Source organism: Argiope bruennichi, chromosome 1 (genome assembly GCF_947563725.1).
Source record: "Argiope bruennichi chromosome 1, qqArgBrue1.1, whole genome shotgun sequence".
Lineage (NCBI taxonomy): Eukaryota > Metazoa > Arthropoda > Arachnida > Araneae > Araneidae > Argiope > Argiope bruennichi.
The window spans coordinates 61,115,405-61,128,894 of NC_079151.1; the positions used below are offsets into that span (position 1 = coordinate 61,115,405).

Here is a 13,490-nt window from a genome sequence, read left to right on the forward strand (position 1 = left end):
AAGAAAATCCAAGCATTAATATTGGATATTCAAAATTTTGCAGTTTAAGACCTAAAAATGTTCTTCTTCTTAAAGACACACCTAGTGATCAGTGTAAATGCAAGAGTCATGAGAATTTCATTCTTTTGTTAAAAGGATTAAATATTGATTATAACAATGATTTTTGGAAAGAAGTGCTGTGCAATTCAGACTTGGAATCAAAGTGTTGGGAAACAAAATGTGATAAATGTAATGCTGGAAAATTGCTTTTAGATTTTATTGGCAAAAAAGGATTAAATAATGCTTCTAATGTACAATGGCACCAATGGGTTAAGTCAGAAAATAAGCGCTTCTATAAAGAAACCAATGAAGGTTGCATAGCTGAATTAACTGATAATGTTTTAGAAAATTTTCAAAGTTTTAAGCAGCATGTAAAAATTAAACGAATCCAAGCTGCTGCCTTTCAATCTGATATAAAGCAAAGCAATACTGTTGTATTGCAAGTAGATTTTGCTATGAGTTATTCATGTGAGTGGCAAAGTGAAATACAGTCTGCACTATGGAGCCGGGAAAACGTAACTTTGTTTACAGCTGCATTATTTGAAAAGAATCATAAAACACAGAGTTATCTTATTGTAAGTGATACTAAAGATAAATCTAAGCTATCTGTGTCTGCTTTCATTTTGAAGCTTTTGGAAATTATTAAATTTCAGGCAAATAAACCAAAATTAATAATTTGGAGCGATGGACCATCCAGCGAGTTTAAAAACAAATTTATTTGTTACTTCCTCTTTATTTTATTCAAAACACAAAAGCATTTTTCTAGTTTCGAATGGAAATATTCAGCAACTTCCCATGGAAAGGGAGTTGTTGATGGGATAGGAGGTACTGCAAAGTCCCGAGTCTATGCGGAAGTAAAGGCAAGAAGAGCTATAGTACAGAATGCAGTTGATTTTGCTACAGTTGCTGCAAAAGTAGTACAAAATATCACTGTCATTCCTATGCTGCAAAAGGATATAGATAAAACTCAAATTGATTGGAATTTAGCTAAGGATGTTCCAGGAATTAAAAAAGCCCACATAATTAAATGTTTGGATGAACACATTTGTTTATTTACAAGTCAGCAAAATTTGGATACAACTGTGCAAGAGCTATGCTTTTGTAAAAATACAGAACAGTGTTTGAAAAGAACTCCATTACTTGCACAAAATCACACTTCTGCATATATTTCACTTGGCAAGTTTTTACTTGTAAAAGTGTTTGGAAAAAAGTCCTGGAAGCCTTATGTAGCACAGGTGTCTGCATTAGATAACACCGAAATCAATGTTATTTTCCTAAAGCAGGTATCCGTATGCAACTTCATTTATCAAGAGAATGATATAGGAGTTATTCAGCGGGATGACATAATTAGAGTATTGCCAACACCTATAATTAACGGTCGCAATACTGTAATATTTCAAAATGCAGTTATGTGAAATTGAACGATGTCACATACATGACTACTTGTCACATACATGACCTGTAAAGTTACATTTTTTTTTTAATTGAAAAATTAAAGAAATATTTAATGCATTTATTAGTTTGTCTTCATTAAACCTTTTTCTTATGGGAAACTTTTTTTAAGCACGTTTCATGCATATAATTCACTGATTTTTTTAAAGAAAGTTGGTGTTATCAAATCACAGTTCCAATTTTTGTCACATACGTGACTATCTAAAAAAAATTTTAAAAGGTCTCTCAAAATTTAAATACAAATATATTTTTCATTACCATTTATTAAAACTCTTTTTTAATTGTCTAACAAAATTAAATTTTTGACTTTCACTACATTTGTACATAAATTTATCAGATATTTATGCATATCTTTTAGTCCGATTGTCACATACATTACCGTGGAATGGGCCATCTATTTTTCAAAAAATTATATTTACCTTGTTTATAAGAAAAAATTAAATTAACAGAATATTTCTGTGAATATTAAAAGTAAAAAGGCTATTTTAGTAATAAGAAAATCAGAATGCAAAATATTATTATTATTACATTTATTTACAAAAAAAAAAAAAAAAAAAAAAGAGAGAGAGAGAGAGAGAATCTATCACATTTGGAAGAAGAATAACAGAAAAAAAAAAATCCATATATGGGATTTAGAAGGGGGGGGGGGAAACATAGAAGGAAAATCAACAATATTAAAAAATAAAGTTATATAAACTTAAAAATTGGTATCCTTTTTATTATTTTAGACACTAACCTTTTTTTTTAAAGGAAGATAAGACTGTAAGGAATAAATGTTTTTCTTTCTATAATCCAAGTAATTTTCATAGCTTTCCTAAAATAATTTCAAGTTCATTTCTTAGTTGCAATTATTTTATTTTTTAATTCTAGAATTAAATTTCAGATCAAGTGATCAATTTTATTCTTTGAAGAAAAGTCAAATCTTGAGTATTTTGATCATATGCTTTCTAATGATATCATTTTTAGGTGATACTTTTATTACATTCATACAAATTTATGCCTTATATTTTATTCAAAAATTTTAATTCTCAAAAATTTTGAACTTAATTTTTATTCTTTTAATTAAGATAAACAAAATATTTTTTTATCACTTATATTATCTTATCAAAATATTCCTTTTTGTTAAGTATTCACTTAACAACAATTTCTCTGCCTTATTCTAGGCTTTTTAGAAGCACTTGACATAATCTAACAATGGGATATTATTAACTAATAAATTTCTGATACAGAAAACTATCTTTACACATTTTAAACCATCATAGGTATAATGATTAACTTTTCTAAGGCTCATTATTTATTTTAGATTGATTGAATCAAGTATATGCAAACTGGTTTCTCAGTTTTAATCTAAAAATAGGAGTACAATTTAAGGCTATCATTTTGCATAATGAAAAACGATTAACAATATGTTCAGTTAGATTTCAGAAGAAAATTTTTATCCCAATATTTAAAGCATGAATAGAAATTCCAAATAAGGCATGAAGTTCCTGCAAACCTTAAAAAAATAATTATATAATTATAAATGATAATTTATAAAACACCCAATATGCAACAACAATAACAAAAAAAAGAAAGGTTTTGAAACTCTTTAACCAAGATATTTATTTATAGAGCAACAAACTAATTACATATGTTGAAATTAAATATTAATGAACATTTGTTGTAATATATTAAGAAACACTTTCTATGATATGTTAAACACACTGATAAATTTCATTCTATCTTGCCTTTCGCCTTTTTCAGTAAAAATTTACGAATTCTTCCAATAGGGAATTAAGTAATAGAATGATAACACAATCTCGATGTTTGTGATTTCTTTAGCTCTTGAAATTCTAAATGGTTATCAAGTTCGCTAAAACACATAAATAAACCTCAATGCAATCAGAATAAAAACGCGATTAAATGTTCCAGGGTTCTAATTTGAAACAAACCAACACAATTAATTCAATAAAAAAATATGTGCACGTCACTTACGTATCTGTAAAGTCGAAATATTCTTCATCAGGATCCTCAATACTATTTGTGTAGCTGTAAAATTTGTTTCCAGCAGTTGATGAACTTGCAGTATTTCCTCTTGCAGCAGATGATCTGTGCGATTTTTCCCTTTCTAATCTAGAGCTATTAGTCGCTAATTTTAATTCTTCTAATTCCCTTCTTAAACTATCCACAGTACCAGATAAGTGATTTATTTTTCTAGTGACCAATTTATTTACTTTATAATAATAATATATTCCGCTGATTCCTAAAACAACTCCAGCACCTAGAGCAGCTACCAAACTCACTCTATCGGCCCTCAAGAAAGCATCCATTGTTATTAAAATTATTAAACAAGTACGAGATTGATCAATTTCATATTACTTCCGTGACACTAGAAAAACAAAAACATACAAATGTTTTTTAGTTGTAGCAGCAGGAGAAAATGAGGAAGAAAAGCGGGAGGGGGGAGATAATATGGTTGCAGTCATATAAATAAAATTCATTTTCTAAAATTCAAATTTAACTTTCACGCAAAAAATTTTTGAAAAAAGAATGAGTATTTGTAATTTTACATCAAAATTTTAAATTACAGAAATTTGATAAGAGGGAAAGAAAATTCAAGGAAAAAAGTCTTTAAAAAATCAACTGAACTGAGAAGCAAGCTTTGTTTACTATACATATTAATGAACAATTTGATTTGACGTAATGTGATTGAGCGGTGAATTAAATTTTATGCTGTATTTCCCTACTTCTCATTTGATATTTTATTTATCATTTCCTACTATATCTACCTAAAAGAGGTGAAGTTTTGCTATTATATTTTCAACAACTTATTATTATTTTGAAGTACTAAACATTCAATCGGATTTCATGATTTGAAATTTAATCATCATTTATATTGTTCGTTGTGATTAGCGTAGTATAAAGACTATATCAGGTAATAGATTGATTACTAAATGTTGTTTTTTCTGTTGAAAAACTCATAGCATTAGTTCCTGCATATAGCATTATTATTGAATTGAAAATGGAACCAGTAGCAACAAATCGCAGAAATTTCAACTTTGCTCCTCAGCAAGAATTTCTAATGCAAGGTAGTATAATGGACACATCTTGTGAAGTTTTGTTGCATAGATTGCGAGGACTTTGTGACAATGCTGATGAAAATCCAGAAACATTTCATGATTATGAGATGGTATTTCAAATACGTAAGTTTATTTTTACATTACATAAGTTATATTTTATTATTTCTTAAAATAATGATGCATCTACTTTAGCGTTTTCATTTTATTAGATAATTAAATTTTTTATGCGTCTATCAATTTCTTTTTTAATTCGAGATTTTGGAAATAGTGTAAATAGATTAACTAATGTTTTCTATGTTGGCCTGTTTCTGTCTCGTAAAATTTGGACCTAGAGTATCTTATATTCATTACACATCTCCTGTTCGTTGTGTAACATATGAAAATCTTTTAAAGATGATGAATTATGTGTCATATTGGAAGTTTTGCATATAAAATATTTAATACAAAGAATACAACATATGGTGAAAAATATGTTCTCAAGTTTTTGTTTCAATAGAAATTCTGCAATATGTTATTTCAGAATTTTTAAAATGCCGATCCTAAAGATAATAGTGAAAAACAGATAAATTTTGTATAAAATTATTTTTGTGATGTTCTCAAACTTTTTGTTCTTTTAGAAGAACTTTTGAAATATCTAATTTTCAACTAATGGAAATCAATGGGCTCTTTTATGTGTATTTTCCTGCCAATACTCTCAGATAAATGAAAATGAAAATACTTTATTTTCAGTTAATCCTCAGATTCGTCCAGGATCGATATAATGAAACGCTGGCTTCTCTTGACAAAGAAAAATTCATGTACTCATAGACAAAGAAGATTTTATGTGTACTTTAATATGTGCTTGCATAATTTATATACATGACCTAACCAAGATAAATTTGGTATAAAAATAGTTTTATTTTTTTTTAATAAATGCTGCAACTGTAACAAAAATAAGTGAAATTTCAATAAGATTCATTGATTTAACATGATTTAAACATTTTTAACATTTTTTTAAACATGACATTTTTTTTAACATAATAATGCATTTACAGGTGTAATTAAATACATGTTGGCATGCAGTAATTATTTACATGGGCTGAAGTATGATAAACAAATGACAGTTTCATTTAATTGACAAGTGTTCCACTGTTGCCTGTAGCAACTGTCTAGTGATAAAATTAACCCTGATTTAATAACATTTAAAATTATTGAAAAGTTTTTTTTATTTATTAACATGAGTGTTATTAATGATATTTCCAATTCTTTTTTTATGTTCCTACACTTTTGGCATACTTTTGCCTGCATTAGCTTTAATATCAATGTCCTTGTTTTTAAATGCTCAAACTAAAATCTACTAATTTTTTCTTATAGAGAACACTAACTATAAATCTCGTAACACAAATAAAAAAATTAAGTTAAAAAAATGAAAAAAAAAAAATTTTTTTTTAAAGGGAAATAATGGGATAAAAATTTGTGCGTTTTACTTTAGAGCCAAATTATACATTTTACAATGTATTCCATAGCTCTAGTTATCAATCAGTTAAGTGTGAATTTATGTAAAACTCCATGCATCTATTATGTGTTCTAAGAAAAATGAAAAATAAATAAATATGCAATATGAAATTGTACCAGTTAAGATGGTTCTCTACATATCTTTGTATTGTGGATATCTAAAATTTTCAAAACTCAGCAATATAGTCTAAAAAGATAAAAATTTTGCATCAATTTGTAAAAAAGATACCCAAGAGAAAAACTTTCAAATTAAAGTTTCCAGTGCAGAATATTGAAATATTATGAAACAACCTGAAGGACCCAAGCTCTCATTTGAGATTCAAAAAGACAAAAATTCTTTCAATGAAATTTTAATAAAGATTAAGAATAATATTTTGATTCATCCTCAATATTAACTGTTCCAACAGTCAATTATTTTCATTTATTTTTATTGTTAGAAATATTGGTTTAAAGAAAATTAACCAAATTTTGCACTTATTCATATCTATGAAATTTTAAGAATATTTTGTCATGGATATTCTGTTAGTATATTTTTAAGTGGGAATTATCAATTTTTTGAACTGAATATTTTGTTACTCAGATGGGTTAAAAAAAAACCCTGGTGAATTAAAACAAGGAAGAGGTGAAACTCCATAAAATAATTTTTTTTATCTTTATGGAAGCATTAGCTTCAGTTATGTAAATAATGCTAGATACTCTTTTGAATAATTACCTCATTGCACTGTTGAATTCAGCCGTTATTAATCTCTTAATATTGATTACTAATTCAATTGTTTCGATGCCTTACTGTTCCTTCCAATCTATCAATAAATACGCTTAAATAAATTACTTCAATTTACTTACTTTTTCATTTTGATTGCATAATATTATGTCAAAATGATTTCTGTTATCCCAACTTAAAAGTAATTACAAAAAGGAAGGTTAACATAGATTTCTCAACCAAAATTCCTCTTATAAATGTTGTATTTATTGGCTATGGAATGAGAGAACTTCAAAAGTTATAGTTTCGATGAAACTCCTAAATGATTTATGTGGTTAACTTGTAGAATTTAAGAAGTCATAAAATTTTGTTAATTATTTTAACTATACTGACATTTTCAAATTTTTATTGTGCTTATCTATAATTAGAATTTAATTTTTTAAACAATGATTTATTGTGGTTTTACTATAATTTGACTTCTTTTACTTACATTTTTTTTGAGGTTTCTTATTTCAAAGTAAAAGTTTTGTTCAAAGTAAAAGTAATATATATAATATTTTTTTCTAGGTGGACCTACTGGAACACCATTGGTTTTACGAGCCAGACAAGCCTTAGACCATCCAGAAATGCCATGGTAAGACTGAGTATGAAATTTTTATTTTATTGTTTAACCATTTAAGCAAATTAAAAAAATTAAAGTATATGTGATTGATCTTTATTAATCAATTGATTTATCCTTATTAATTCATTGATTGATCTTCATTAATTTATCAGATCTGAATGTGAGTGCTCGAAAACTGAATGCAATGTGTCCATTCTGATAACATGATTTTAGTCGTTTGTATTTTATAATTTAATAAAAAAAAATTCAGTTTTTTTTTTTTATATGCATGGGGTTATTATGATATGATGATTTGTTGGAAATAAATGCTCATAATTTTTAGCATTTTAAGAAATTGTGTGAAAATGTAAGACAAAGAAAAGAACATTTCTGATAACAGGGTTTATATTTATTAAATATTATGAAAAATTCTATAACATTTCATTGCTATAATTTTCTTAAAATATTGAAATAAATGGTCTAATTTTTTAACAATTTTTACTTTTTCCTTAATTTTTGAGAAATTAATATATCCATTCATATTCATTTATTTTTTGCATCTGTTGAATATGTTTATTCATAGGCATTTAAGATACATTGGGCAACCTGAAATTGGAGACAAAAATCGAGCAACAATGATCCGTAGTTGCATCGATGTGGACACCTCTAATAATGTTGTACAATTTCTCAATGAACTAGGATTCAGGTATTTGTTTTATACATAAAAAGAATTGCAATATCTGTGCAAATGTGTTTAAATATCTTTAACTCGTCCAAGATTTTTATTTCTCTAGTATAAAATTATTTATAAATTTACTTTAATTTCATTTGAGGCATTCTTAATGTGCTAAAATTTAGTAATTCATCTCTCACAACCAATTTCATTGATGTAATTTTGATAGTGAAAAGAAGAATTTTATAGTAAATTGTTTTATTCATCCCTTTAATTTTCTTTAAATTTATAATTATTATAGAAAAATCTTTTACTATTTAGTGAAAAATTTCTTATTGGAATCTATTTTAAAATGGCATTGAATATATATTGTGTAGATTTTCCTGGTTAAAAAATGAACAAGAAAACCAAAATGCTAATCTGATCAGCCTGTTATTTTAAATATGATTCACACAATTCTTGCATAATTCTTCATGTAAATCATGAAAATTGTTTATAGCATCAATTCCATTATGAATTTCAGCAATTTTTATATGAAAAGAAATTTTATTAGTCAAAATACTTTAAAAACATTTTCATATTAAAGTATTGGATTTTAAATTTAAAGAAAAATTATAACTATAACTAGTAAAATTATAGCTAAAAATATTATAACTAGTAAAAATTATTTTGAAATAAAATGTGAATTAAAAACTACTTATATAGAAAAAAATATATCTATAAATCTAATATAATTTTAACTTTTTTAATTTTGAAATAAAATGCAGCCCTGAGAACATCAATAATATATTTTCTGAGACATAAATGTTGAAAATTACAGAATAATTTTGATCCACCCCCCCTTTTTTTTTCTAAAATTAATTATGGCATTTATAATTGACTTTCTGTTCAAGGAATTGATTTTTGCCCACAAAAATGCATATATTTAGCAACAATTTGAGATAGTAAACTCTAAATCTATAAAATGAAAATGGTTTCCCTATTAGATAAATCCATTTAGATAAGAATTAACAGAAATATATACACTTACACACACAGGTTCAGAAATATACAGTCAACTTTAAAAGAGAGTTTATTAATTAAAAATGTATTCAGAATATAATAGCTACTAAAAATAGTTATCATGAATCAAAGAGGTGTAAAGTCTATATCTAATTTAAATGATAAAAATTTAAGGCTGATGAATCAGTATATATTTTTTTTATGTTTATTCTAAATTTTGAACTAACTAGTTTTAATTCCCTCTGGAAATCTATAGACAGGCTTATCAAAATTCTGTAATATTCTTATTTAGTATATTAATTTCATCATTTTATTTATTATGTTGTATTATTATAACTTTTTTGTTTTCATATTTTAGGTTAGATTATGAGTTTGTCTTAAAAGGTTTCATGTTTAGGAAAGGAAGAATGAAGGTAACAGTGGCTAAAGTTTGTCGTGTAAGTACATGCCTTTTTTCTTCTTTACTATTTTTGTTTATTATCGTATTGAAATGGTGAAGCTATAGAAATCACATTTTAATATCTCTTTCTTTTAATTTTAGCTTCTGCAACAAAATAATCCAGATAGCATTGAACCAGTTTCCCAATCATACTTAGTTGAATTGAGTGTGGTAGCTCCTACAGGCCAAGTAAGTTTTTCAATGTTTAAAACTGAAGCTTTTTTTATTTATTTTAATGAAGAATTATCAATCAGTATGAAAAGAATATGGATTTAAACTTAATAATGAATGAAAACTTCCATAGTATTAAACAAAAAATGCAAATATATTCTCAAAGTTTTCCGATTTAATAAAAAAAAAAATTAAGAATAATATTTGGTATTAGTTTATTTTTGCCATAAAATTCAATCTGCTTTTACTATGAATGGTATTAACTTTTCATGTTTACCTGAAATTTATGATATGCAAAAATAATTTTTTACCTCTATAAAATTAAATTTTAAAATGATTCAGTAACTTTTGTTAATTTATGACACATAATATAATTTTTTTTGAAAATTATCAAATAATGTTATTTTGAATTTTTTTTTCTATACTCTTTGAGGCTATTAGCAGAAGAATTTTATATTTTGAGTGTCAATCATACCAAACAACCCTTATCTGCACAAATCTAGTGCATGATTCATCAAAATCAATTGTCCTACAGTGTGATGGAAAAATTTGAAAGGGGGAAGATGAAAAAATCTGATATTTTCCTCATCCTCTGACAAACCGCTAATCAAAATATTCTATCCCAAAATAGCCGTTGGGTAGTATCATAGTGGGGCATTAATTTAACTAAATTAATTCTTGAATTTATTTATATAGTCAATTATTAAAAAATGCCTGTTGCTGGATTAAGTATAAAATTACATTGAATTTAAATATAGATAAAAACCAGTTCCTAGTAATAATAAAGATGAAATGTTGGCATTGTACAGGCTAGACTGTTTGACCTATAGCTTCCAAATTTGGCACATATATACTTTGGAGAGTGGGAATAAGCATTTTGGAGTGGTATTTTGAATTTTTTATTAGAAATTTAATTAATTAAAAATAAAGCGAGTGGGAACAAGCATCTTGTAGTGGTATTTTGAATTTTTTTGCTATATCTTTTGAAAATATTGCAGTCAAAAAGTGATTATTTTACATCTTAAAATTAAAAAAAAAAAAAAATCTTTTCAGTTATACCAAATTTTTTTGCTTTATAATTTTTCTTTCTGGTTAGAATTATTTTTTAATGTTTTAATCATATTTTACAACAATATCACATTTCATTGATGAAGTGAAACTCATAATATTTTGGATACTTCAATTTCATTTTTTGTCCATTATGTGATGCAGGAATGAAGATTCAACTTATATTTAATGGTGAGTTGTGCTTAAAATTAAATTCAGAATCAAGCAGTAGTGGAAATTGTTTTTCAAATGTGCCTATTTTTAAACATTACTGTTTTTTCCTGTGATATGATTGGTTGTATAAAGATATTTGTAAATTAGAGAAATGCTTAGCTTGAACTAAGTAGAACGATGCAAGACTTTTGAAAATATGTGACTTATATATCTATCAAAATTTATTAAAATATATCTTACTGTGGAAACTGAAACTTTTTACAACCATTAATCCTGCCAAACTGGTTGCTAAAGGCAGGTAGTAGACTGTACTTGTAAAATAGCATGAAATGTGATAAATAACAAAATAAAATGAATTATGTAAAATTTACAATATATAACATATATATTTTATAGGAAGCTCTTGCTGATGAAATGAAAGCATTTTCTGAACAACTGAAACCGTATCCTTTTTATAAATATTTAAACTGAAATATGAACTGAATCAAATTAAATTTTTGAATGCTTTCCTTTTTTTCCTGATTTATTATGAAATCTATGCTGCATGCCTTTATTGCTTGAGATATTTATGAAATCAGGAAAGAAGACAATTTCTCTCCCATAATACCAATGAATTTACATAATTGAAAACTCCATTATGAGACATCTTCAGGAACATGATTCTTCCATGGATTTCTCATCTTTTTTGCTTTTTAAACAAGCAAATAAAAAATCTGTTATTTTATTATATGATTACTTTCTCTGCACAGGACTATTCTTTTGTGGAGAGAGTGAAAGTTCTTTCTTTCTATTTTTTTATTTTAAATTACTCTATTAAAACCATGATTCATAAAACTATTTGATTCTGCCAAGCATTAAAAAGCTCTTTTATTCTCTTTTGCTTTTCAACTATATATTTTTAAACCACTAATTTTTTAGATGTTTTATTATGCTTTATCCATTTTAAAACATATTAGGGTATTTTCCTGTACATATAATTTTTTCGTGATCTGAAAATTCTTTATTTCACTACATATTTTTCAATTTAAATGAAACAAATGTTTCACAATATATGTTTTTTCTTTAAGTTTTCCAATGTCAATAATTTTATTCTAAGAAAATTTTTCTTTCAACTATGGTTTGTTCATGGGTATCATTAGAGGATTAATTACTTCCTACGATTTCTGATAAGATTATTAACCTCTTCAATATTTTGATGAAAACTTACTAATTCGATTTTTGGATATGTCAACTCAAATTTTACTGAATTGCAACATGTTATTCAAAAAGTTGTTCAATTTTATTAAAATAGAATTACATTTTTCATCTTATAAGTATTTGCAATTCAGAGGAACAGAAAGAATGGCTCTCATCTTGTTATAGCAGGACTAGTTTGACTTTTCTTTACAGATCTAAATAATCATATTTCAGGCAAATATATAGTTGACAAAGAATTCATCCAAAACTTTTCAAATGAAAGCACTTACTAATTCCTGACATTCATGTTTCAAATCTGTTGGTTGTTTTTCTGATTTTTTTCTTTTTATTAGTAGGTATTTTGTCCCCAAAGAATCCATTGTTAGCTTTTCTGATATTGGCACAATATATTTCTGATTTAATTTAATATTGGCATATGAGTTATTTAAATGTTATAAAAATTGTTAATTGTTCAGAAAAAAATGACAGAAACAAAACCTGAAAGATAAAAAGAATCAAATTTAGTAGTGATTAATTTTTGAAAATAGTGGTTAATATTCTTGAATGGTCATCAAAAAATCTGTCCAGTTTTCAAAATTGGGAAAAAAAATTGTAATTTCATAACCTTTTTTTTTTTTTTTTTTTAATTACCATACGAAAAATAGAGAAATATTTTTAGAATAGGAATTTTTTGGGGATGTAAGTCTTGCTTTTTTCCCCCCTTCAATAAAAGTCAAAGGACAATTGGAAACCTGTTTTTTTTTTTTTTTTGCAGTGGTTCAGTGTAAAATTTTTTAGTTTACTTGACAATTTTTTAGCCTCCCCATAAAAATTATTTTAATACAAGGTTATCCCCATTTATTATAGGTATGTACATACAGACACAGCATGGGGAGGGGGGAAAAACTGAATTTCATAAAACAATTAATTGCATCAAACATTAACACCAAGAAGAAAAATAAGTTATTAACAATAAAATACAATTTATACAAACGGTGCTTAGCATATTAAAAATAATCACAAGAATGATATAAATATGCTGTAATCTGCATAAAGAAAGTGGAATAATAATTGAGAAAGGTATTATGGATGTTATTATGGATTATTGCAATTTTAGGTTTCAAAATATTTATTTTATATACAACAAAAATTCCAATATAGTGCTTCTTTTATGCCTTTTTTTTTATTGATTAAAAAAGATGCTTTCTTTAACATAGTTGAAGATTGGTGCAACTGGATAAATTTGATCATCGACGTCTGCAACACGTATGATTAATATTTGTGTTTATTTCACACCTATGAATTTTTACATTTTAAGCTCGTATATACTTTACAAAAGTATACGACAAAGATTATCAGAATGTTTATATTTCTTATGTCAGTAATGAAATAAATTCTTCATTAAAACATGTATTGGTCCTCTTCTCTTATGCAGTCAACATTTCACTTAAAATAATCGCATT

General features: G+C 26.0%; 2 protein-coding genes across 2 annotated transcripts in view; one reads left to right on the forward strand and one right to left on the reverse strand.

Moving 5' to 3' along the window:
• LOC129974634 (regulator of microtubule dynamics protein 1-like) overlaps positions 1-3,916 on the reverse strand; it is a 19,854-nt gene extending 15,938 nt beyond the window's left edge. Inside the window, exon 1 of the mRNA XM_056087567.1 lies at positions 3,466-3,916. Coding sequence (XP_055943542.1) covers positions 3,466-3,800 — 335 coding nt within the window. The 5' untranslated portion in view covers positions 3,801-3,916. The remainder of the gene's footprint in view (positions 1-3,465) is intronic.
• Positions 3,909-13,436, forward strand: LOC129974792 (mediator of RNA polymerase II transcription subunit 18-like). Its single transcript, XM_056087595.1, has 7 exons — positions 3,909-4,673; positions 7,312-7,378; positions 7,929-8,051; positions 9,379-9,457; positions 9,562-9,648; positions 11,248-11,294; positions 13,251-13,436. Exons 1-7 carry the CDS (start codon positions 4,493-4,495, stop codon positions 13,297-13,299), a joined length of 633 nt encoding a protein of 210 aa, XP_055943570.1. The 5' UTR covers positions 3,909-4,492; the 3' UTR covers positions 13,300-13,436.
• Positions 13,437-13,490: the final 54 nt, after the last annotated feature.

What these genes read in the sequence shown, in the direction of transcription:
- LOC129974792 (XM_056087595.1), top strand. Translation starts at nt 4,493, where the DNA reads ATGGAACCAGTAGCAACAAATCGCAGAAATTTCAACTTTGCTCCTCAG. An exon ending in CTCAATGAACTAGGATTCAG is followed by an intron (nt 8,052 to 9,378) that starts GTATTTGTTTTA and finishes TTCATATTTTAG; the next exon opens with GTTAGATTATGAGTTTGTCT. An exon ending in CAGTGGCTAAAGTTTGTCGT is followed by an intron (nt 9,458 to 9,561) that starts GTAAGTACATGC and finishes TTTTAATTTTAG; the next exon opens with CTTCTGCAACAAAATAATCC.